This window comes from Mastigoproctus giganteus, chromosome 5 (genome assembly GCF_048544385.1).
Source record: "Mastigoproctus giganteus isolate SK-2022 chromosome 5, ASM4854438v1, whole genome shotgun sequence".
Lineage (NCBI taxonomy): Eukaryota > Metazoa > Arthropoda > Arachnida > Uropygi > Thelyphonidae > Mastigoproctus > Mastigoproctus giganteus.
Window position 1 is genome coordinate 240,314,384 of NC_143579.1, and position 27,509 is coordinate 240,341,892.

Here is a 27,509-nt window from a genome sequence, read left to right on the forward strand (position 1 = left end):
CCCGTGGTGTAGACGGACACTGGGCAGGCTTTCCAGGTGATCGCCTGCCTGGTGACAAAACGGCCAGAAACAACTAAACAACACAACAACACACACACTGCACGAACATAACGTTACACACATTTCTGGCCTGTTACAGTGCTTTCTGTAACCATCACAGTGTACAAAGACGGAGATGAACTTTCGTTCAGGTGCCGTCCTACATAAGATACTATACATACATAAAGAAGTACCTTTGGATGTTCAGCGGAAATTATAAAAAGATCAAAAAAATGTCTCCAGAACGCATAGCTTTATATTGGAGTTGATCTATATTGAGATGGTTAGAGCCAGTTCCCGATTTTCTCCCAGATATTTTAGATATACTAAACAAATATCACATCATTACATCCACAAGCCGTGTCCAGAGTGCTGATCAACTGAATATTAAGGAAATTGTATCTGCTGTCATTTTGAACTTATAGAATCCTACTCCTGCTGAAAGTGAAAATTTAGTCTTAGCCGAATGATTAAGAAATTTTTACCGTCTTTATAATGGAAAGAAGTTAAGTGCTGTCATTTAAAGGGCTACGGCCCGTTGTATATTTTAACGAGCAACATGTTATCGTTTTTATAATTCCAGAGAAGTATCTGATATGGTATTATGGTTTTCATAGCGACCACTGAGATATTAAACTGCTCTCTCTAAAGAATTTCATGTTTTTAATTAGGCTCATTAATAAACTACTATTAATGAATCAGTTCTCTTAAAATAGTTTGTAGACCCTGCTCAGGACACCGTTAAGTAAACTACGAGTACAAAAATGGCAGGGTTGTTTACCTAGTGGCTAACTGTGCCACTCAGTATAAAACTTGGATTTGTTTTTAATAAGCACCCTCACAAAAGTTATGCATTTCTTTACTAATACAAATACCTGAATGTTATTTACAATATTTATACTCATACTTGACATTTGGTTAGCAAATCACGTTCTCCTGGTAAGTTGGACTTTTCAAACCGGAGGAATTGCTTCGAGTAGCAACGGCACCTCTTCCTTCTCTCTCTCTCTCTCTCTCTCTCTCTCTCTCTCTCTCTCTCTTTTGTACCCTCCAGTAATGGGTTATGTTTGCATTAAGGGTCAGGAAAAATGCGGTGCCTACCTAGTCAAAGCATGTCTGTCTCATTGTCTTGCAAGAACTTGAATGAGCCGTGAGGTTTCCAGTTCACCTGCATCACCTCCTGAGCAGTGTCTACAAACGATGGAAAAAATAATCCTGTTACAAACTTGCACTTCTTCACAAAATTATGCATACATATCTTTAACTACTGAAACTTAATTTTCTTTTTATATACAGAATGCTGTTAGTGGGTGGGGAGGCATAATGGACAGCTAAAGTTTACTACAAGTAATTCAAACTACCAGTAGTGTGAATAAGTGAAATTTAAATTGCGTATTTCACGTATTCAAACTCTGATTATGATGTTTAGCAACGGGGATCCTCTCTGAATGCTCAGTTGGACTCAGCTATAATTCCCACATCTTCCTTATAACAGGTAGTTCTCATTCGTTTATTAGCTTGATCTTCTTGTACGTGATCTACGTGATCACGAAGTAATTTTGGCTGCATATGGGCTCTCTCCCAATTTTTTCTATTAAACTCATTTAGGCGAATTTAATTTTTGGTATTGCTTACACTGTTTCTAATGCTATAAGTTTGTTACCATTTCATTTTATTCTTTACTTGCATTGATATTTCATTCATGAGCAACGCTGATCAAAAGACACTTTCAAGAGTGAGGCCCTCGTGGGTAGCACAGTTGGTAGAATCACCGTCCTCCCCACGCCGGGTGGAAAAGACATGAGCTCGAGTCCTGTCGATGATGTGAGGAATTTTTATGGGCCTTTTTCATCACTTGGCTGAGTTAGTTGGTCTCAGGCGAGGGTAGCATGGTTTTCCTCCTGGAAACTTGGGCTTTTCATCCAGCAAACAGAAAATCGACCACAGGACACACGCAATTTACAGACAATATGCACGGACAAAAATATGGCCTTAGTCATTGATGCTCCTAAAATCCTAAGCTCTTAAAAACATAACCTAAAATCCTACTACAACAACAAGAAGAGTGAGAGCTATAAAACCAGGTTTACCACATTCTAACCCTTGGAATAAATAAACTGAAATATCAATTACCTCATTTCCTCTAAAGATTTTAGCTTTAATTAATGTAAAGGAAGAAAATTCGTTTTAAAATTCTAAGAATAAAACTGTATTTCATTATTTAATTTTTGTATAAAGTCTTTCTAATATCAACCAAACCCTCCAGTTTACTCATAAAAGTGAACTGCGCTTCTCTTTTTAATAAAATTGCAATAATAAGAAATTCCCTGCCTAATATGCTATCTATTACTGTTTGAGATTCAGTGTGACGAGAAAATCGAAGAAAGATGAATTACAATGTCAAAAGGCATTGATTACACCGTTGCGATTGTTCAAATGAAAAGGGACAAAAATGGGAGGGAATTTGCGGCAGGTACAGGACGAATTTATTTATGAAAGAAGGGTTAGCATATTACTATACACGTACAATGATTATATATAATTATATATATAACAAGCACAACACAAAACTATATACACAGATTAAAGATCTTCCATTTTTTTCCAATCCAGTGGGTGAATGAGCAAAGTGAATTACCAATATAGTCGCTTTATATGGTAAGATGATATTGGAAAATATCAACAAGAAGCGATGTGAATAAAGCAAGTAAACCAGAGTTGCCATTTTAATTTTCCCCCTCTCTATGATCGAATGCTTGTTGGGTCTTTCATTACAAGATTCAAAATAACTATATTTCATTTTGGCCAATATTTGATATAATTTTTAGTTTACGATGCGGCCTTATGGGTACCGATTTTCTCGTGGTCCAAATATACCCCAAAGCGCTTCTCTCCAATTCTCCAAAGCGCTTGTTCTCCAGTTCTATCCACAAAAGTGGATAGAACTGGAGAACAAGTGTGTCGGCAAAGGTGGAGGATAACTTGAAAAAGAACCAGCAGTTTTTAGGTGCAACATTCTCTAAACCTTTTAGAAAATAATTTATTTTTAAGTACTGTTTTGGTTCCATGGATTTGGAAGTAGAGCATATATGAGTGTGGGGAAGGTGTTCTCTGTTCGCGCGTTAACTTTAATTTCTTCTTTGCGTACTATTAAAATAATTGATGCTTTATATCACTGTGATTTGCATAAAGTTATACAAATGGCATCAACACTCAAGAATATTGTTTAATGGAATATTTATACACAATACAAGATCGCTTCATATCACAACCAGTCTGTAGATGCACATTGCTAACAAAATACATCTTAAGTGGTGTATAAAATGTTTCAGATTTCTATGAAAAATCATCATTTCAATAGAAAATAACTTTTGACGCTACATTTTAATTTTCTTGTTAGTTGTTGCAGAAAAATAAAGCCACATTTTCTTGGTCAGCAGGATTCGAGTATGACCAGAATCTACAGAGAAGTTGGCTGGTGCACCAGTTGTGACCTTTTCTAAATGCGACACTGGTGTTGGGCTTAATTTTCAGTGATATGCAATATAATCCCCTCTAAAAGGGTCGAAGTTTTATGGTGTGTAGGATAATGAAAAAGTCTTCACTTTCGTAGTGCCAAGCAAACCTGGAGAATCCGTGATGTCCCAGACAGCGAAATGGAAGCAGTGAATGATTGAGAATTGGTCAGAGCTAGCAAATGATCTTAAAATGTCCATGCTCACTTCACTAGAAATGGTTTCTAAATACATTAACTGATGATCCACTGAAAAATTACTTTGACTATTACTGGGATTCGAACTCTCCATGAAATTTGGGTCCTGTGGAAAGCTCTTGAGCTGCTCATTGACTTACGGCTGAGAATGTAAGCGTGAAGTTGGAACTAACAGGTTCAACGCTGAGGGGTCCAACTCCGAATCATTTACGGAGAGGATGGTACGAGATGTTCATACACCCCGCAGTCTATGGAATGGCTAATATCACTTAGTTCTTCTACGCGAATGTAACTGCACGTATTCGTAGCCTCCTTCCTACCTTTTGTGGGTTTCCTTTCCGGCAGCAGGAACACAATCGCCAGGGCCATGGTAGCGTGCCACCCGCTGTGGACGTACATGTAGTTTTCCTCCGTCTCCAGGAAGGCAAAGAATACCACTGCTACGGATACTAATAGCACTCCTGGTAACAGACATAACCATATCCTTCTCCTGGGATAGCAGTTATGTTGGTGGCAGCAATGATGTATCTGGAAAGTACAAACAGTCCCAATTAATCGTCGAGTTAATTAAGAAATGAAATTCGAACAAAAAAATATATTTATTGATAAATTTAAGAAAGTATTTTTGTATATTTTATATTTTTTAAACTGTGGATGTTGTTGTTGTGATGAACTAAAGTTCTTCATTAGTCTAGTTTGACTTACCATAAATTAAAGGGAGAAAGAAAAATCTTATCTAGCTACTTTGTTCCGATATTTTCTTAACTTCTTTCAAAGGTAAAAACTAAGAAAAATATTTCTAAATAAAATTTACCAGTTTTCCATTATAAGATTAATAAATACTCAAGTTTGAATATCTTGAGGAAAAAAAATCGTAATTGAAAGCTTTTCCTTTTGGTGAACATAAAAAGTGAAGCGTTCTTTACTTTACATTATGAAGTAAAACTGCTTTTGATGTTAGAGCAGATCTCGTGGGTACTCGAATGGTGAGAGTCATTGTCTTCCCCTAACAGTAAATAAACGTTCGAATTTTTGCTTTTCATATCGCAGCCGAGTTCCGAGCGACAGTCACGTCACTTCCTGGAAATTCGGATTTTTCATCCAGAGAAACAGTTGGGTTTTAGGAGCATCAGCGACTAAGGCCACATTGCTCCGTGTATACTGTCTGTAAATTGCGTGCGTTGTGAAATCGATTTTCTGGACGAAAAACCCGAGTTTTCGGGAGAAAAAAAGCATGCTGTCTTCGCCTGAGACCCACTAACTCAGCCACGTTGTGAAAAAGACCCATAAAAATTCCTCACGTCATCGACAGGACTCGAACTCAGATCTTATTACTCGGTAATAGGGAGGACGGCGATCTTACCGATTGTGCTACACACGAGAGCCAGAAAAACAGACAAACTTGCCACCGCATATACACCCAATTTAGAGACAAATTATACTGACGCCTCATAATCTTAGTTTATTTGGGTTAGAAATAACCCAAATAAACTAAGAAAACAGAGCAAGGGGCTCAAGGGACTGATTAATAGGGCTGTATATTTTCCGGGAATTGAGCATCTTGGTGTAGATAGCCTATTGACAGTTATGAACTTGCTTCCCACATGAATGAACAATAATTAGGGTGACCAGAATTTCTTGGATGAAAACTGAGACAAACGAAGTGTAAAGAAGAAAAAAATCACGACAAAGTGAACCCTGAATAAAAAAAAAAAAAAAGAAAAAAAAATCGGGCCATTTCAGGCACTAAGCGTTGAAAAGTCAATCAATGTATAATTTTTTTATCATCCTAGCTTTTCAGGGGCATTCTAATAATAGAAACTAATATTATTTTATAAAACAGTGCACAAATAGATATAATTTTCTTTTTGCTTCAAATAAAATTATAATTTTATTTGAAGTTAAAAATTATAATTTTACTTGTAGCTGAAAATTATAAGTTTACTTGAAGTTATGCGCCCTTCGAATTTTATTCGAAATTATAATTTTGTTTTCGTTAGCTGTCCATTTATGTTGCTAAATAGATTTTTTTCATACTTCTCAGAATTCTTTGGCCTATATCCTATCATTTTCCCCCTTACTCAGGTCCTATTGCACCTCACAGACCTTCTTTGTCTATTCATTCACAGAAATTTTGTCCATCTGAACTAGATTTGATTCTGGGTACAGCGTGATCACTTTACAGAGCTTTTACTAAGAAATATGATTTCAAATCTCGTTCAATTCTCTTTATCTTTCTTAAATGCGTTGTGATTTTGGGCGGTATTGCTTCTGGCTATTCATCTAACTATTCGTTATGAAAACTTTCTTCTCCCATCTTTGGATGGCACCATGTCTCAATTAGTCCTATTATATCTATATTGTCTTTGCGCGGATGAGCTGTTGCTCAGGTAGCGCATTGTACAAGTAGGTTAGTAATGTAATAATAATTGTCTTTGGCGCTTACAACCCTGAATAATCCCTTATTATCACTTAAATACTTTTTTCCCGGTGGCTGTGCAGTCTTTCTATGCATAAAGTAAATACAGGTGTTGGACACATGCTCTGACTAGTCATATGACTTCCCTAACGTCCCAAATTATTAGTTCCCAGAACCCTTTAGGCTTCATTAATGACATTTGCAAAAACCCTTGCACTTGTTCTACTCCACCTTTACAAAACAAATTTCTTCAATTAAAATTAATTAGGGCAGATCACATTGAGAAATAAGCCTTGTAGTGTCCTTCAAGTCTAGAGTTAATCCACAAGACTTCATCACATATCGTGTCTGGACAGAATTGCAGACATAAGAACACAGGATGTATTTACATGGATCACTATGTCGATACCTCCATGAGTACCATGTATTAGTACATACATGCCCTTATTACCTTAAAGATTGAAGGCTAGTTAGTTACACAGTCAGTTTTCACACCTGGCAAACATACCGAAGATCCAATCCAGATATCCTAGTAAGGGCAACACCTGTGGAAACCAGATTATTGTGCATTGAAAGAGGCAGTACGGGGCCAGACTTGGGAGAGCGTCGTCCGACATACAATTAAACACTTGAGTCGTTGTTGAATCCTCCAGTATGACTTTTCTCAGCGATGCAATCTACTGTAGCTTAACAGTACACCAAACTTAAGGTGGTCGAAATTCCTACATCTGTCAGACGGAACGGATTCGCCATGAGTTACGGAAGCTTCGGCGAACGTGTGAAAGCAACTACAAGGAATATAGCCGTATTTTGCAGATAGATCATCAGTGATAGTTTCCTTTTTCAGTCATGACATTCATATTTCAGCCATTTATCATATTTGTCAGTCATTCATTCATATATTTTTTTCGAAAATTCACCCAAAATTCAGAAATATTCTGTTTTTGTAGTCGCTGTAGCTCAAGGAGCCTATTGAGGCTAATTAGAGTACAGAGCACAATGAAGTCGACTTAGAGTGTACACTTGTAGTGGAATTAATCAACCGTAGATAGATTCTTCCTGCAGTTAATGTGATCGATAAGAAATTCTTATTATATTGTAACGGTAAAAATTCAGGTTAAATATTCATTGCATATCTAATGAATAAAAGGAACAAATTTTGTTGATCTGATACAAATATTTCATAACCTATAAAAATTCGCCCGAAATGTTTCGTTTTTCGCCCAAAAAATACCGCTTGAATTAAGTAGTGAGGAGGTGGCAACCTTACGTTTTGCGTAGTCTTGGAAGCGTATTCATTTGGTGTACAACGTAAGCTGTGGTAGTAATGTATCGTATGTTGGAGTTTTTTTTTGTTTTTGAACTGTGATTCATGATTGTTCTTCAAAATTGTAAGTTTATTTAGTTTGAAAATGTATTTAAACTTTGGTATTGGAATAGGGCCAATTGTATCTCTCAAGAAATGAAAGCATCGTCGATAACTGGTAAACGGTTAATAAAAGTGAAATTTTGAAGGGCCGTGTACAAATCAAATGGATTATTTATCCTCTAAGCCGAATCCGAAATTTCTTTATGCACATTTTAGGGGAAAAAAATCAGATAAAAAAATAAGAGGAGCAGTTGTTTTCTTGCGGTGTTTATTTGCTTAATTAGAGACTGTTTAAAATCTGTTAACTGCGCCAGATACGATTTTTGCGTATCGCCAACCAACATGGAGCAGCAACAAGTTTCTGTCCCCCGCCCACCAATTCATTTCATTTTTATTGTCCAAAACGAATATTTGCTTTTAATAACGGTCGAACTTAGAATTTCAGGTTATAAATGCCATACACTGCTCAACAAAATTAACAGAACAAAATGTTTTTCATGAATTTTATTGTGAACAGTGTGGCCGAAGGAGAATATTTGAAAATTTAATAGACATCCAGACATTCAAATTCCGAGTAGTTTACAGAGCCACACATTATGCAAATTATTCATGACTATAAAAACATTGGTTGCGACCACATCACTTTATACCAGTTTTTTTTTTTTTTTTTTTTCTTGCTCAGTGGGATGATAGCCACATCTTCAGTGCTGAGGATGGCAAATCATCGTCTTTTAGATGATAGGCTGTTGGACGACTTAAATACGGGCAATCACAGGCAGAGCTGGCACGTTGGATGAATGTGACACGTAGTGTCATCTCGGCACTATGGAAGCAGTTTCAGGTGACAGGAACCATTACAAGAAGAGCTGGCCAAGGTCGCTCAAGGGCTATATCAACCAGAACAGACCTTGCTCTGACAGAATGACAGGCGCCGTACAATGTCCTGTCATCAGCTGACTCTTCAGGTCGCTACTGCTACAGATAACTTAAGAAGGTTCAATTGGAGTGGACTGTACGAAAGCAATCCAGTGGTTTGTCTCCCATTAACAACCAAACCACCGCAGAGCTCGTCGAAACTGGTGCCATCAATATGTGACATAGCTTTGACAAAAGGGGTACACTTCTGTTTTGTGGTGACTCCCGTTTTAGCCTACAAACCGATTCTAGACGTTATTTCATCTGGAGACAAGGAGGAATGTAGTACCATCCCTCCAATGTCAGAAAAAGGGACACTTACGGCGGAGGCGGTGTTCTAATGTCGGGTGGAATAATGATCCACGGCTGCACCCCTCCATGTTTTTGATAGGGCTACCGTAACTACGCAGAGGTACACAGAACAGATCCATGACTACACCACTGCTCATAGAGCTCAAGGGGGTGGAGGTATATCTTGAACCTGAAGACATTCAACGAATGCCGTGGCCAGGACTATCAGAAGACTTAAATCCGATCGGACATATGAGGGACGCCTCTCTCTCATCGCGTTGCACGCTGACAGCTAACTCCTCGGTCGATCACTTGGCGAGATAAGGTGTGCGCTGGTGGAAGAATGGGATTTGTTACCACAGAAGCATATAGACATCCTGATGTGGTGCATGGTTCACGGCTTCCAGGCCTTTTTTAGCCGTTGAAGGGTGATCATACGCCGTACTGATGTCATGTGACCATATTTTCGAGCGGCTTGTGTCGACTTGTGTAACGTCACCTTTTTGGTAATCCCTATACAACCCCTATAAATGTCCCTGACACGTGTGCGAAGTTTCTCACATTTCATCGTTATTGTGTGGTCCACCATCACACCTAATTTTGTCGCGCTTCATCGCAAGCTGCACGAGTTACACCACGTTTTTCGTGTTCTGTTAGTTTTGTCGAGCAGTGTAGTTTGATGATATTAAGGCCAAATATTATGTGTTTCCAGAGAGAAAGAGGGTTCCATTTTTGGTAAAAAATAAATAATAAAATATATATTATTATTATATTTATATATTATATTATTATTGATATATGTATATATATAATTTCGATTATTTTTTGTAAATTTAACAAAACCGTTTTATACTGCTGATGTGAGTAGTTATTTCTAACAAGAGTATCGCAAGCATCTTCACCGTTAGGAAGGATAATGTTAAAAATATGTTTAGATGTGTTTATTACTTATTTATTTTCAAAATAAACGTTATGATATTAGGCCTGTTGATAAGGCAAATTCCTTATTTAATTATAAAAGGAATGAATGGTTTTGCTACGTGTTATTTATATGAACAGAGAAACTTTGTTTTAGCCACTTGGAGTTAGTTTTGTTAATTGTAAATATTTGGTAATTTCTCACTGAATGCATGTAAAAATTTATTTAAGGATTGTTTATTAATTAAGGGTATTTGTTAATTAAGGGTATTAAGTTGTTTATGTTTTGAATTGTACGCTGTTCACTGCTTCAAGATTATTCATTTTTTACGTAAAGAAAATTTGTGTATTAACGTAGAGATTTCACGAATGTTGCTTGCATAGATTAAGGTACTGAAACATGAAAAATACGTAGGATAATTCTCTCTCTCTCTCTCTCTCTCTCTCTCTCTCTCTCTCTCTCTCTCTCTCTCTCTCTCACACATTCAAAAAAGAACAAACAAAATAGCAGTTTCTTAAATCTGCTTTAATTGGGTTTATTCTGCGGACCAAATTTTTCTGGCAAGATATCTTTTTTCAAAATAAAATAAAACAAAATAAATTCCTATTCACTTGTACTGTTTAGCTTTCCGCTTAAAATAAATTTATTAGATATATTTATTAACAATAATATGAGTCTGTATTGAAAGAAATGAATTAATTCAAATGTGGATTTTCTTTGAATGCCAGTTAGAATAAAAACGTTAATAATTGAAAATATCTGATAAAAAATGTTTTTAAATAATTTTAAACAAATTGTTGCTAACTGAATTGAAAGAAATATAACAAATGTATACATTTTAATATTTAAATTAAATATTATATTAAAATTTAAATTAAGCTCCATCTCATATTTAAATTAATAAATAATGGATGGAGCTCATATTTTAATTAAGTGTCCATAATTACTTGTAGATGCTCAGTGATGGTAACTAATTCTACCACTTTGTTTAGTGCGGTTCTGTATCTGTTTTACCCGATTCTGTTTTACCCGATGCCATGTCCCCACTTTTAATCTGATTTGAATTTTAATAATCCAGCTCCTTGTCAATGACTTATTTCATAAATAAATACTGTTTATTTATGTTTTGTATTTAATTTTGAATTTATGGCCTCTAGTTCCGGAATCAATTATATTAGTGAAAATTTCGCCCTGATTCGTTTTACTTTCATCCATCAGAGCCTTCTACACCTCAGTTAGGTCTCTTTAGTTTGTCTCCTGCCTAGAGGAGGCAAACCAAGCTCAGTAGTCCACATATTCGTTATCTTTCTTCATATGATTGTCCTTTCGCTGATCTCACCAGATGCATTATCTTTAGAAACAAACGTTCCATAAATCATCAATAGGACACCGTGGCTTTTCCTTGCCACTAGTATACAGTTTCTCGGAGAACTTTGTGTATCTTGACTCCCAAATCCTATTCTTCTTCCTCCTCTATTCTTTTTATTCCACGCCACCAAGTGTACGTTTTCTTGGAGTTGCTGTTGCCCAAGTGTAAGTCTTTGCATTTTGATGTTAGATTATCCCTGAACTCTAAGTCGCTCCGAAGAAGCGCTCTTTGGCACTGATCTTTAACTGCTCAACCGATTTTGATATTATCTGCAAATTTTGAAATCACGTCCTTCGTACCTTCACCGATATCATTTAAGTAAAGAAAAAACAAGAATGGCCCCAATATGGTTTCATCCTTGCAGAACCCGGTTTCTTACATTAGCTCAAACGTGAAGCGCTTTTCTCATATATTTGTAAAGAAAATAAACGATTATTTCGTTTATTTTCCCCGATTTTACACTTTACAGATTTATAGATATGATTGAGCCATATTAAAACCACTAAATTTGACATGTAGTGGTTTTAAACATGGCTGCAGTGTTTTTACATACTATTACTTTAAGAATACGTAATATCTTGGAGTTGGTACCATTGTAAATTCTATACAGTGGGACCAACTGTGATTATGTTACCATCAGCAAATTCTAAATGGGAAACTTTCAGCGAATTAATCTTGGAAGCTACTAGGCTTTTATACCAACTAAGAAATACTCTTTAAGGTATAGGCCAAAATGGATGGCAGATGAACTACTGAGACTCGTGGCAGAGAAGAAAAAAAAATTCATGAGATGCATATAAATTATTATGTAATACAGGAGCCTCTGAGAGATATAAACTAGTCTGCAACCAAGTCACAAAGGAGGTTAGGCAAGCTAAGGCAGATTACGAGGTCTTTGGCCTTTCGTTTTTCACCAAGTCATAACTGGGAGCTGAATGATTTTGTGGAAACTTAGAAGAAAGTGGAAGAGAGGTTGTTGAAGCTGAAAGTAAATAAGGTCCCCGGGAATCTGTTATATTAAAAGAAGCCGCAAAGAGGGCAAGCAAAAATTATGAGAACATCCTTAGGTTTTAGAGGAGGTCCTTTTAGTTAGGACATGTGCAGAATATTTTTCCTGTTCACAAACGGGTGGAGGATCAAATGCCGAAATGAGTAATTACAAACCTTTAATTTTGACTTGGGTTCCAGGGAAAATAATGCAGGGTCGTCTTGAGAGGAATGTAGTCATATGGTAATCGCAGTACGGATTTGTGAGGGAGATTTTTGTCTGACCAAGCCGATCATCTACTGTGGCGTAGTCACTGGATGCAAATAATAATTTTGTCATCATGTACTTTTAGATTTCAGTTAAGCTTTTGATAACTGTTTCATATGAATGACTGCTGTGCAAATTGGAGCAGTGTGGCATTAGAAGGCAAGTTATTCCTGTGAATAAAGGGATGGTCGAGTGGTAAGGGACAGAGTGGTAATGTCCACTGCTCTTTTGGACTAATGTTATTAGGGGTCTCTCGGGGTCCTCTACTTAGCCCTTAACTACTATTATTTGTTAATGATATTGAGAAGTGATAACCGAGGCTTAACGCTGATAAATGGACTACTGCACTTGGGGTAAGAGTAATAACAGAATAGCGTACCAGTTGGGTAGTAGGATCACACTCAAAAGTAAGAAAAAAAAAACGATGGGTAATTGTACAGTCCGATATGAAGTTCTCTGAGTAAAGCAGAGAGGCTGCTAGATTTGCTCATGGGATTCGATGAATAAGAATTATGCCAGCATGGACAAAATGTTGGTTATATTGTCTATAAATTGCGTGTGTTCTGAGGTCAATTTTCAGTTTGCTGGGCGAAAAACCCGCGTTTCCGGAAGAAAAACCATGATACCCTGTCGTGAGACCGACTAACTCAGCCACATTGTAAAAAAGCTCATAAAAATTCTTTCCGTCATTGACGAGGCTGGAACTCGGGTCTTTCACACCTGGTGTGGGGAGGACAGCTATCCTAGCAACTGTGGTACCCACGAGGACTTGAATGTTCTCGAAGCCTCATTTTAGGAAGGATGATCTATTGGAACGGGTGCAGAGAAGAGCAGCCAGATTAATAAAGGACACGAAAGGGGTGCGCTTTCCAAAGAAGGCTTGTTTTCTTATTTTGGAAATAAAAAGTAGGGTAAACGCCTTCTGAATTAGTTGGCCTTGGGCGAGAGTTGTATGGATTTTTTTTTTGTTCTGGAAACTCGGGTTTTTTGTCTAGCAAACAGGCATATTGACCACAGAACACTCGCAATTTACAGACAGAGTATGTAAACCAGCCACCGAAATTAGATCTGGTTGAGGTGTTTAAGGGCTTAGTGGATTGATAAACTAAATGCTGATGGTATACTTACTCTTTACAGACAACAGACACAAGGGGGACATAAATTTAAAATGGATGGTTGTGGGAGAGACTTACGAAAATTTGCTTTCATCCGTAGAGTAACTGATTGTTGAAACAACTTCCATCTGGATTGTGGAAGTTTGAATGAATTTAAGGAAGGACACCGGACAAAATATTTGAGGAGAAGTGATACGGGTGTTTATTTTTAATGTTCTGACTGATGCTGTATAGTCTTGCTGTTTTGGATCTAATTCTCTGCTAACTCCAAAATGAGATCAGGTCAGTTTGGTGTAAGACGCTTCGTTGTTTGGTATATGAGACAATTTGGTGTATTTTGCTGAAAGAGAGTTGGTGGCTACGCTATTGGCTGTGTGATATACAGACTAGAAATTAAAATGAACGGAAGAAGGTTTGGGAAATCAAGAAAAAAGAAGTATGCAGAAATAAGAAAAAAGAAAAGAATGTATATATATTTTTATCAATTTCTTTCGTGTAAAAGTGTTATTCTTACCGATCATACTCGTACATTGGTTGGACATTGCGCCCGAAGCAGTATTTCCCGTCCATATTGTAGCAGCTTTACTCCAAATAAGATTATTAATATTTTCGAATCCTTAGTTTATGCTACGGTATCATAGCAGCACATTTAGTTCAGGGTTGGAAAGCAAGAAGGAAATGACGGGCACAAAAAAAAAAAAAAAAAACCCAAGTGAAAGGAAAAGAAATGAAGATAATCACTGTGAAAATTGAAGTCATGTGCTGGTTCAGTAACGTGGATTGGTTTAGTGTTGAAAAGCTAGGAGAAACCGGACTGTTCTAGTACATGGATTGATTAAGAAGAATTAAGAACTTTTTGCGCCAAATAACTAAGTTTCGTGGCTTATTTGGTATAAAAATAACCTTTTAACTGTCCTACTTGCTGACTAGATGTCTTCTAGCTTACCAACATTTTAATCAGTGACTTCGAGGCCCTGGGAAAATGCCTCGCTGGGCCCACATCGCCTTTCCCTGAAGAGGGGCCCGGAATTGTACCCTCCACAATGCCCAGGATTGCTTTTCTGTCTGCTCACGTTCGACGCTCCTACCCTTAACCATTCTGCGGTACTAGATTACCACTAACTTAACTGCTTTTACTAAAAAAGCATAACGCGGGTTGCAAAACGAACTTCAGAAGACTCGCATTAAATCAGCCAGGATAAATGCACCAAATTGTGGTAACCACCAGTTGTCTTTCACCAAATTGCGTACACTGACTGTCATTCAAGGAATTGCGTTGCACTGAAATGAAGTGGACCCTTTCCAAAATTTGTGAGAGTGTCTTAAGTAATGTGGCTGGAGATTTTGACTTAATGCGTAATATTCAAAAATTAAAGGAAAAGTTTTTCCTTTCATTTTAAACCTCTTTCTAATTCCGTTAAATTTTGAATATTTTAACTGGAGGCCTCTACCTCAATAAATAACTAATCTCGAAATAAATGAATAATTATAATTAAAATATCGTTATTAAGGGACAGGCGGTTCCTGGAAGTTTGATTCCCGTTAATGACACGAAGAATTTTTAACGGGCTTTTTTTAGGGTGTGCAACGATCAATACGAAAACGCTATTTCTGTTATTAGTAGTGCAAGGAAGCCAGTTTTATACAGCATCGGAAAAAAATTTCCGACTTATTTTTCAGGGTAAAAATTCGGTTATTTTTGAACAAATTGGATTCAGACTTTGAATCATCAGCAGAATGAAGGATTGGAGTTTCTATTTCTACTAAAATTTAAAGTTACAATTTAGATCACTGGTGTAGCCAGAACACTTTGGTTGTATTGCGCGAATGTTGCTTAAAATGTTCTTATTTCACTACGTATAACTAATGAATTAAGATTTTAACTCTTACATTTTTGTGGTTTTCCAGAATGCACCTTTGTTTTGTCCTTTGTGAGGAATTTAAGATTAAACTTAGAGAAACGACGAATTCTTACCCATGAAAGCGTTAGCATGAGGATCCCAATTGCGGCTGGTATCACAAACACCCACAGCCCTGTGCGATCGTACTCCACCCCCAGGGCCACTCCGATGGCACCGGCCATATGGGCAACAGACTGCAGGGAAGCGGGAAGGGCTGCCATGGCAACGAGCGTCATCCAGAAGGCGAGGATGGCGCAGTAGAAGTCGCAGAACTGAAGGACGCTCAGTCGCATCACGCAGAAGGCGAATGCTTCGGCATCACACGCATGGTACAGCTGCAAAGGAAGAAATACCTGTTAGCAAAGTGAACGCGCATCGTCTCGCGTTAAATATAATAACAGAGAAGGATTTTGAGTGAAATCCATAAATATCGATGGCTGTTCTGTTCGCTCTTCTATTCGCGTTTTCAACGAATGCCACTTTCAGTTGGCAGTAGCATTGGGGACTTAAGTTCACCCGCTGATGCTTCTGCTGACAGAAGCACATAACCAGACGTACCTAAGATAGAATACTTGCTATGATATTTCTCTTTTCCCAGAAGAACTAATTTCAAACCAGAATGACTTTTCGATAGGACTCATCCAATTGGACTACCTGATTGGACTTTACTGGCTGCACTTACCTCACAATACGAACTTGCATTCTTCTTCCATGGATCGGAGTTTTTATTTTCTGTTTCTCCACAGCTCCTAAAGGGACAGAAATTGTGGCCTCACGATGCGAACTGTTTTGCTGGTACCCAGGATTTGGGTCTCCTGTGGTACGGGATTGCTGGCACTCACTGCTTTCTCCATATGGATGCGAGATTATTTTTTTATTATTTTTATTTTTATTTTTTTTTTTTTTGGTTGGGCTCGTAGACTAGTGGATGCTACGGGATCGTAGCATCCACTAGTCTTGCATTTAACAAGTGGACTTTGGATTTTTTTTTTTAACAATTGTTATTTTTTATTTATTTATTATTATTTTTTCTTTTTATTTATTTATGTTATTTATTTATTTTTTTTTTCTTTTTATTTATTTATATTATTTATTTATTTATTATTATTATTTTTTGCTGGCACCCACTGCTTATGGGTGCGGGATTTCTTTTTTCCTGACCTCTTGCCCTTCTTTCGAGGCGGGATTTTGCTGGTGCCTGGGTTCAGGCTCCCTAGGTACGGGATCGTAGCATCCACTAGTCTTGCACTTAACCAGTGGACTTTGGATGGTTTTTTTTAAAAATTATTATTATTTATTTTATTACATTTCTTTTTTCTCTTTGAATGATCCGAAACTCGTTTTGGGCGTTCAGTACGAGCTACTCAAGGTCCGCCACATTAAATGCCTAGTTGTGGCCCACCTCCCCGTGGTGTAGACGGACACTGGGCAGCCTTCCAGGTGATCGCCTGCCTGGTGAGAAAACGGCCAAAAACAACTAAAAAACACACCCACACTGCATAAACATAACATTACACACACACACACACACACACACACACACACACACACACACACACACACACACACACACACACACACACACATTTCTGGCCTTTTACAGTGCTTTCTGTAATCATCACAGTGTACAAAGGCGCAGTTGAACTCACGTTCAGGTGCCGTCCCACATAAGATACTATACAAGAAAAAAAAAGAAAAAACCATTAAGGGGTCGAGGAGTCCCTGCATCGCATAAACTAGAGAACTGTTAAAAAATATATCCAAAAAATGTTTCTATTACTCGTAAAAATTTAAAGTGTAAGGGGCAAAAGGTACAGGCAATCGATACTGATTCTGCCGCTTTCTAATATTTTTATCTAGGTCTAAATTTTTTGTTTCTGGTTATAAACTATTTTGATGTTGCAATGGGCAAAGATTTTAAATTTAGCGGAAGTAAGTAATACATCTTGTTGTTTAACTCCACCCGGGCACAGATTTCAAAGGCTAGATCTAAAAATCAAAGAACTTATTTTTACTAGAAACCAGACACTATAAAAAAGAGCAGTATGGCCCCAAGTAGTCCTTACTCCACAAATAACATTAACACTTAAAGATTGTCCATTTCGCCGTTTATTGCTGAGCTTTATAAAGCGTATTTTGGGATTGGTAAATAGATGGAATCCAAGAATGTGCAAAATCTCGGAATTTTTTCTAGAGGTATATTACACAATGCACAAACACGTTACTTACTGAAGAGAAGGCCATGGTGCAGACGTATACGAAGGCTTCCGAGTAGTATCTTCTGTAAGCTGCCACTGCGATGGCTGGCAGGAATAGGAGGTTGCTCAAAGTTAGGAGAAGTGCAGCTAGTAAGAGCCGTGCGTGCGAGAAGGCAGAACTGTCATCGGTGCAACTCCAGCCTCTCCACCCTGTGAACAAACGAACACAGTCAGATTGGTAAATTCCCACGGTAGCGCGATTTTAAATGCGGATTCACCACACTTCACTAATCATTAAACTACTGTCCGGTTATAAAAGTAACAGTGAACAATAGGGATTTTCAAATAAATAAGGTGAACAGTGTAATTTTAATCCTTGTTTCTTGAATTATTCAGATTTTTAATGCGCATCCCGTTTTAACTAGCAGTTCCTGGCAGTTTCTAGACCCTCTTATTCCTCACCCACCAGGAAGTAGGAAGTCTCCTGCAGCTGTGATCGCTGCTTGGTGGAAAGCTCAGTAGTTTAGATTGGCTTTGATGCCTCGTGGACTGACAAAGACATGGTGTTTCCAATATCGACATCACCTTGGTAAATAATCAGTTAAATAGAAGAGTTAGTTCTTGGGACCTTGTTACAATTATGACTACAGTGATCACAGAGCAATTGTAATAATTATAAATTTATCAGAAATTAGCGCCACAGATATGTCAGATGATACTTTGAGATTTAATTATAAGAATAATAAGGGGGATAAATTTAAAAGTGCTGTGTTACATAGTTTTTTAATTTATACTACGGACAATTTAAATTAATTAACTGCTTCTGAATATGTATTTTTTGTTCAATTTCCATTTTTAATGGTTTAAATATTTGGCTGCTATAAGAGCAGGAAACAGAGGTTACAAAGTACCTTGGTGGTCTTTTTTGAGTTATCAGTATTAAGGAGGGAAGTGTTTAGAATCAGGAAGCTTTTTCAGAGGGTTAGGGGTGGGAGTAATAATGAAGCATTAAAAGGTATAAAGAAATGTATAAAATTAAGAGGAGAGAATATCATAAGGCAATCTCTGAACACAAATTTAATGCATGGAAAGAATTGGTTTGTACTACTGGAAATAGTGAGCCATGGGGATTGTTGTGTAAGTTAACCAAAAACAAGCTGAATGTTAATAATTTAATTAATATCGTGTATTCAAATGATACTGAGTCTATTGATTGGTACTCTGCAATTGCTACTATTACTAGCACTTTATTTCTGAATGACAATTGTAGGGAAGATGGTGTACAACAGCAACAAATTACACAGGGGAATGAACAGTATACTGGATCATCTGAGATGGAGTTGTTTAATATTGATGAAGTGAAATTTGTATGTTCTAAGGTTGGGGATAATAAAACACCAGGTTTATACTTGATTGAAAATAATAGTGTTAAAAAGTTTGTTGAGTTGTGTTCAGAAATAATGGTTAATATGTATAATAAGTGTTTATTGAAAGGAGTTTTTCCAGGATTTTGGAAAATTGCTCCGTTAAAATTATTACAAAAACCTGGCAAATTGTTGACTGATCCTAGGGGTTATAGACCCATTTCTTTGTTAGCAAATTTGGGCAAAATACTGGAAAGATTGTTGTTGTTAAGGCTAGAGAAATTGTTCAATGAAGAAAATCTTCATTTTAAATATCAGTATGGTTTTAAGAGAAATAACTCAACAGAGGATGCCCTACGCGATTTGATTAATTTTAGTGTAAATTCTGGTGAGAAATATATGTGCTAGCATTATTCATAGATTTCGAAGGAGCATTTCATACTGTATGGTATCAAAGTGTTCTCTCTTCATTAAGAGAATTAAAAATTGTCTGATTTGTTATATCAATTATTAAAAGTTACTTAATGGATAGGCAGATTATTATAAGATCCCAACATCTAACATTTAATAGAGTTATTGATCGCGGTTGTCCACAGGGATCTGTGTTGGGTCCTATTTTATGGAATCTGGTCTTAAATCAGTGGATAAGTAGAACAATCCCTGATTGTTATAAGGTGGCTAATGACGATGATTTGGTTTGTGTGTGGCGCAAGGAGATCTAGAGTAGTCTTAGAAAGTAGAATGGAGGTTATTGTTGAGGATTTGACTGATTGGGCTACATTAAACAAACTAAACATTTCATCTACTAAAACTGTCATGATGTTACTAAAAGGAAAATTAGACTACAACAGACCACCTCGATTATTAGTAAACAGGTTCCTCTTGTTTCCCAGGTAAAATATTCAGGGGTTATCTTTGATGATAAGTTATTGTTTTCACAACATTTGAATTATTTAAGTAGGAAAATAAAAAATTACACTGCCTCTATAGTTAGGGTTACCATAAAAGATTGGGGCTTACGTAAACGCATTTTGTATCTATATTATAAAGCTATTTTTATTCCGATTGTGTCGTATGCTGCATCAATCTGGTACATTCGTACTGTCAAAGTAAAATTTAAACAAAAGCTTTATTCAATGTTGTTAAACATTGAAAAAAGTTAACAACATTATTCAATCCAAAGAATAATGTTGTTAACTTTTTTGCGTGTTTGTAAGACCGTTTTGACTAATGCTCTTCAGGTGATTGCGGGGTTTTGCCTTTGGATTTAGCAGTCGTGTTTAGAGCTTTTTGTTATTTTATACGTAAGGGAAAACAAATTGCATTTATGGGGATTACTAATGAGATTTCTTCCGCAATTAGCAAAGAGAAAGAAAGAAATTTTGGTGAAATTAATTAAATTATGGCAGGACCGTTGGGATTCCAGTAGTACTGGTAAAGTAATTTAATTATTTATATCTAGTGTCGAATTTAATTTTAATAACAAATTTCATTGCTGGTTTTATCCAAGTATGGAATGCTCATATTTGATTACGGGGGGGGGGCATGGTTCCTTAAAAAGTAAGTTGCATCAATGTGGTTTAGTGGAAGATCCTTTTACTGCGTTTGTGGAAGGTTGGAAACATGGATCATATCTTATATGAATGCAATTTGTATGAGGAATTTAGATGAGACTTATTTAATTTGGTCCCTAATTTTATTAGGGGTTCTGAATTCTTTGGCTGTCTAATGAAAGGAATTTTGTGGAATTTCAAAAGTTTTGCAGGTTGACATTTAAATAAAAGGAGGCGTATACCTGTGGTTACTAATACTGAATAAACACCTGTACACTTCTTTTTTTTTTTTTTTTTTTTTCTCCTCTCTCTCTCTCTCTCTCTCTCTCTCTCCTCTGGATGGATAGGCATTCTGTCTTGTGGAGGGAGAGAACTTTTTTTTTTTTGTGCAGGCTTAGTGAAATGACCATGAGGCGGGATTGCTGCACTCACTAGTAAGAAGTATTCTCCTAGTTGGTGAATGTTTTTTTTTTTTTTTTTTTTTTTGCTGGCCCTTGAGTGTGGGCAACCCAGGAGCGGGACTGCTGGCACCTACCAGTCTCTCACACTTACTTACTGGTGGGTGCAGGATCTAGGTGCTATATGTACCGCCAGAATTAGTAGACCCGGGCTCAACTCCTCGTGCCAGGGATAGGCATCAGGTGGTAATTTCCCAATGGACCTGGTGGCAGAGTAGCCTATTTCACTTTACAACACATTACACACACTTACACTAACAGGCCATTTATGAGAACATGGTATTATATGCTAAATTGGTGGAGATGGATGTATGTCCGGGTGCCACCCTTCGACAGTTAAATGCATACATACAGAAATGCAGCTGCGATCGCTGCCTGGTGGAAAGCTCAGTAGTTTTAGATTGGCTTGGATGCCCCGTGGACTGACAAAGGCGAGACAATACTACCACTCCTAGCTATGTTGCTACTAAGTTGGTGAGATATTTGAACAGATATGGGATAATTTTAATGCACAGCTTTTAATATTATATGTTCATGTTTTTCTATAGTTCCAGATTTTGATCTGGAAAAGACTTCGAGGTTTTTGTTGTTGTTTTTTTTATACATATAATTATTACTAATTGTTATTTTGCATTTAATATAGACATTTCATAACAGGAAAATTAAATGAACAGAAAACAATTGATAAAAAGCACAACATGATTTTCTTTTAGAAAAATTCGCAATTTTAGGATTCCAAATGCATACAGTTAAAGCAATTTAATAAGTGACATTGAAGACCACACAGGGACCACTTAAGAAAAGCACATCTGTAAAATTCGAAAACATGTGTATTTAGAACAGCATGCTGGGAAGTAAAATAATTGTCTAGGGAGAAGTCCTTTTATAGCGCAGGATAGTCTTCTGAACAGGCGCGAAAAAGTTGGAACACTGGAGTGATGGATCCATGGCGGTGATGGGATGGAGATCCTTGGGAGCAGGTTCTAATACCCTGTGACGTGGGTCTGAGAAGGAGGCGATGGAGTTTGGTGTACCAATATTTTTTATCAACTGCGAACTTGTACAAGTCGCCGTACATGGAGTGTATGTACTTTTTTTTTTTTTTAGGCCACCCGAATAATTAAATTCATCTCCCATGCATTGTGTATTATGTCCGTAAATTGCATGTGTTCTCTGGTCGATTTGCCTCTTTTTCTGGACGAAAAACCCGAGTTACTGGGGGAATAACCTTACTATCTACGTCTGAGACCGACTAACTCAGCCACGGAGTGAAACAAGCCCATTAAATTTCCTCGCCTCATCGACGGGATTCGAATCTGAGCTTTTTCCACCCGGTGCGAGGAGGAGGACGGTGACGATAGCACTGTTACCCGCGCAGAAAGTGTACGTATATACAGCATTTGCATGGGTAGGAACCGATCAGCTAACTTTAACCGATTTGTGTTTGCCCCAAGGCTTCGAACTGCGATCCTCCATCCGCTGTTAGCCCAGAAGTCTGGTTCAGAAATAATGCCAACCATCATTTTTACAGCAGACGAGTCAGCTTCTCTCGTGAATGATGGCAGGAAGACGTCTGACGTTGAGTTTCCGCCATCTGGGTGGTCTTTGGTGCAAGGAAAAGCTGAAATTTCCATATGGCCCACTTTAACAGTCAGAATTCCCCGGCGAAAATCCGTCTAAGATGCTTCGTAGCAGTTGAAGTCCAGACTTTGGCGCCATAGAGAATGACTGGATATACAGGTATTAATGTATCTACACCCAACAGCTTGGTCATGGACATGTGTGAAAGTTGTTGCTTAAGCATTTACCGGAGTCGGCAGAACTTTATTTGTAGGTGATTTATATGTGGTAGAAAGGAGAGCTTCTAGTCAAATAACATCCAAATCGGTGTGATGTCGGACAGCAAAAATCGCGGATCCTCTTAAAATGGATTGCACCATCGTTGGGTTCCTTTTGAGTGAAAACGTCGACTGTTTCGCTTCTTAGGATTGATGCGAAGACCGAAACCGGAGAATGCTCGAGGCCTCTGGATTTTCTGTAGGATCAAGGAATTGGTATAGTCAGTAGTGTGTCTCCATGGTGAACAATTTTATATTATCAGCAAAGGTGATTATATCTGTTCAGCCCGTCCCAAAAGGCACGAGAACAGCAGAGAACAAGATATCAGATAAGATCCCGCCTTGTGGACCCCATCTGTGATTGTCCTGGTGTAACTCCGACTACCATTGTGGACAATAATAGTTTTGCTAGCAAGCATTGTCTCAATAAACCAGAGCACGTCTCCGCCAATGAGGTAACAGTCACATAGTAGGCTCGCCTACACATGAACGGATATGGCATCAAATGCAGCCTGGACGTCGATATACGTAACGGTGATATCAGATCCATGCTCAACGGCCTCGAGGAACTTGGTAGTGGTGGATCTTGACAGGGTAGCATAGTGGATCTGCGGTAACTGTTGTGGCATTATTTGGGTGGTTAGCGTTCTCAGAAGAGATTTCTCAAAGAGCTTTAATAGGCTTAATACAAAAGAAATTGGGCGGAAGTGACAGAGTTGAGATGTAGAACGTAATTTTGCCAACCGTCTTACTAGATAGATATGTAACATAGAAGGGAAAAAATTTCGATAAAGGATCTTGTTAAAGAGCAACAAGATCAACGATAAATGTACTCAGGAATTTAAGCATAAATTGAGGAATCTGGTCGGCACCGAATGCAGCCGTAGGTGCAATTTATTTATTGCGTTGATCAGCTGATCTTTGGTGAGGTGAACGGAGTTTAAGGAGCTGATTGAGTGGGAATTCCATTGGTGTAGTGGATAGTGGCTGACCGAAGAAAATAGTTATGTGGTCGAGCCAACTGCTAAGGTTGAGCGAGTCAAGGGCGTCATCTGATTGGCTTCTCTGGAAGGGCTGCCCCTTATTCATGGTAGCCTCTAGGTTAAGTTTTATCACCTCCTTCTTGTTCCTAATAAAGATTGCTCTTGCTCGGGAGAAGTAACTCATATCCGCTGTTGCTCTTCCTCTCTGAAAAACTTTCGAAAGAACTGCTACACAGTTCTCACCTTATGGGTACTCAACACGTCTTGAACATCACGTAATTAAGGGTTTGATTTGATAAACACTTTTTGAGTAAAGTATATAAGGTTTTCGGGGGGTTATTGAACACCCCTGAAATGTAACGATTGGAGAAACGTTGCATCCAATAGAAAAATCAGTAAATAGAACGGTTTGCAGGATTGGTTCAGAGCTACTTATTCCTTAATGCCTCGTGCAGGTGAAGCTAAGTATTTAGTTCAACTTGAGTGCCAATTCCTTATACGTCAGAGATGAAAAATGCCATCATTACGATTATAATGTCACTCAAAGGAAACCGTACTGTGGTAATTGCGAAGAATACAAAGATGAAAGAATATTGAAAAAAAAAAACGTAAGTTCAGTGTGCTGTGCATATTTTATTTATTCGTAAATATGTGATTTCACATTACCCTTCTTCTTAAGGCTGTCCAGGAGCTGTAAAATAAACATTTAAATAAATATACGTACGAACCTTACCTGAGCCACAGAGGCACGTGCTGAAGATGAGTCCCCCGCTGAGGTACTGGTAGCAACGGCCGTAGTTCCCACAGTTTCCAGCTACGCATGGACCCGACTCCAGTCTCATCACCACCGACGTCCGATTGCTGTCACAGGGGACATCCACCACCTCGCTGTTGGAAAGGAAACCACCAGGGTAACAATACATTTTGATGTGTGACGTTAAGCACTACAGTTTTCTAAACTTTCGTTTTATTTAAATAGTTTTTATAAGGGATGCATTTAAATTGTAGCAAGTTACAAATATATGTCAGATATCCTTACAGCTTAATTGTGTAAGTGTTTCTATGCAATAATAATTTAGGCAACCCCGCCAGGAAATAAAAGCGCTCATGATGAAGGCTAACAGTATTACAGTGAAGGCTTACGTAAGAAGAATGGTTAAAGGAATACACCGAGACAGTTCACTTTATATTTGATCAATGCTGATCACAGATAGAGGGGAACAGCTATCCTGTGTGTTATCAGACACTCGGTCTAAAACACTGATGGATCCAATATCTCTCTATTACAGAAGATTTAGAAGTCCGGTTGGCCTGCTTCCCTAAAATCCACTCATGCACGCCTTCTCGATGGTAAGCTCTGTTACGTTACTTAGGTGGCAACGAACGTGTAGAGTGGTTCTCTTCAAGACGCCTGGTCAGCGTGAAGAGGAAAAGACCCAAACCCTTCAGCATATGACAGCACGACAAAACAAATGGCCCTCAATCCCCAGCGGCTTTCACTCCCCCCTCTTACGGCAGCGAGAGGATCAGAGTGGAAGCAAGAGGGTGCTAAGAATCTCTGGGTACGACCAGGCTGCCATGCACGGAAACGGAACTTTGCCTGTTATAACGTAAGATCACTCATCGGTGAAGACAGGATATTAGAGCTGGAAAAGGAATTAGAAAATGTGAATTGGAATATCATCGGTTTGGCTGAAACAAGAAGAAGAAATGAATCACTTATAAGTTTATCAAGCGGAAATCTGCTATACACCAATGGAAACACTGAAAGGAGTGAAGGTGGAGTTGGGTTTCTGGTCCATAAAGATTTAAAAAACAACATTTTGGAATTCAAAAGTACATCACCAAGGGTGTCAAGACTAATACTCAAGATTTCTAAGAGGTACAAGCTAAAGGTTATAATGATTTATGCACCAACATCGAGCCATGATGACGAAGAGGTTGAAGGAATGTACACCGAAATTGAGAGTCTTCTAGATGAGCAGAAAACCCACTACACTATTATTATGGGGGACTTCAATGCTAAGGTTGGAAAAAGACAAAACAGCGCAGAAAGAGGAACTATAGGAAATTTTGGAATTGGTGAAAGAAATGAAAGACTTGTGGAATTTGCATAATCTCAAGGATTGTCAGTAATGAACACTTTTTTTTCAAGAAAAGGGTGAACAGAAAGTGAACATGGAAGAGTCCAAATGGATTAACAACTAATGAAATCGACTTCATCCTCACTAACAGAAGATATATTGTGAATGATGTTACCGTCCTGAATAAGGAATGTTGGAAGTGATCACAGAATGGTAAGATGTACACTTGATATAGATGTAGGAAAGGAAAGGAAAAAACTGACTCGAGTAAATAATACAAAGGTCTTTGAGATAACAGAGGAGGAGAAAAAGCAGTATATACTGGAATTTAAGAACAAGTTTGAGCTTCTGCAGACTGCTCAGGACCAAGATATCGACGAGGAATATTACAACTTTCTGAAAGTGATAAAGCCCAAGAAACCTATAGGGAAAAAGAAATCCAAAGAAGACAAAATTAGTCAAGAAACACTTGTTATGATGAACCGAAGGCGAAAAATGAAGAGCAAGATAAACACTGCCAAGAAAAAAATTGAGTATACTTAGTTATGCAAAGCCATTAGAAAGAGACTCAGAGAGGACATAAGAAGATTTTAACACAAGAAAAGTAGAACAAGCATTAAGGGAAAACAAAGGATTTAAATTAGCAGCCATGAGCAGTAATACAGAAAGACAAATGATACTGAAACTGAAGAATAGCGATGGTGTGTGGGGGGAGGGGGTATATTTTAATTATTATTATTATTTCTATATATATATTTATTTTCTTATTATTATTTTAGACCTTATTTTAATCTATCCCTTAGCTATTTCTTTCCCTCTTTTCCTTGGAACCATAAAGGTTGTTGTTGTTATTTTCTTTATTCCTTTAAACAGGGGGGTCCTCACTTCCCTTCCAAGACCCACAAGCTATCTGCTGCGCAGTTAATCGGCACCCTTCTTACTCACTCCTTTGTCATTAAGGTTTTGTATCAGAAGATCCAATTTGGAGGAAATACTAATTTTCTCTTATTTGTGTTATTATCTCCCCGTGCTAGAATAGTTCCCGTGACTTACAGTTAATGCTTGGTGTGAATATCACACATAAAGCTCATGATAAAACAAACTACATTTATTTACTTGTTTATACAAGATATTTACACACACTATATAATTCATAATGTATCCAAATTCTTACAACTAGTTATTAATATACAAGGGGTGATTCAATTAAGTTTCACCTTCATCCTATATACTCTAGAGAGGAATGTTCTACAGAATAAATATTATACACTGTTATTACTAGTTATACATTCCATAAACTTGGCCCTTTTCAGGTTTAACAACTTTCCTTATTTCTCAGATACTTCTAATCACAGATGAGTAATACTCACACTCTTTCTTTCTCACTTTTTCCCTAGTTAGTGACTCTAATTTCTATCACTTAAGATAGTGTTCATCTGGTTTCAGTTCTTTACTGACTGTCCTGTCCATTACTTTTTCTTTCGTTTATTTCTTTATAACACCGTTTCTGTTAATAAATATTCTACATAAACTTACTTGCTTTCCTTTTCTACCACCTGGATGAGTTTTCCTTCTTTGCTTCTTCAGCTATTTCCTCGCTGGACTTGGCCACCGCAAACTCGCTAGATGTGCTCCCGGCTCGACCTCAGACGTTCCTATTGCGCACAGGATCTTCCTCCAGGACTGTTGCTTTTTTTCACAGTGGATAACTCGAACGACCTTCCTTA

At 37.7% G+C, this 27,509-nt stretch overlaps 1 protein-coding gene across 1 annotated transcript in view; it reads right to left on the reverse strand.

The window, feature by feature from the left end:
• Positions 1–1,064: 1,064 nt before the first annotated feature.
• LOC150086323 (post-GPI attachment to proteins factor 6-like) overlaps positions 1,065–27,509 on the reverse strand; it is an 89,029-nt gene continuing 62,584 nt past the window's right edge. Inside the window, exons 8-12 of the mRNA XM_090373832.1 lie at positions 24,432–24,586; positions 17,534–17,712; positions 15,379–15,639; positions 4,072–4,279; positions 1,065–1,230 (exon numbers count right to left, since the gene is read on the reverse strand). Of these exons, the coding sequence (XP_090229958.1) occupies positions 1,145–1,230; positions 4,072–4,279; positions 15,379–15,639; positions 17,534–17,712; positions 24,432–24,586 (889 nt within the window). The 3' untranslated portion in view covers positions 1,065–1,144. The remainder of the gene's footprint in view (positions 1,231–4,071; positions 4,280–15,378; positions 15,640–17,533; positions 17,713–24,431; positions 24,587–27,509) is intronic.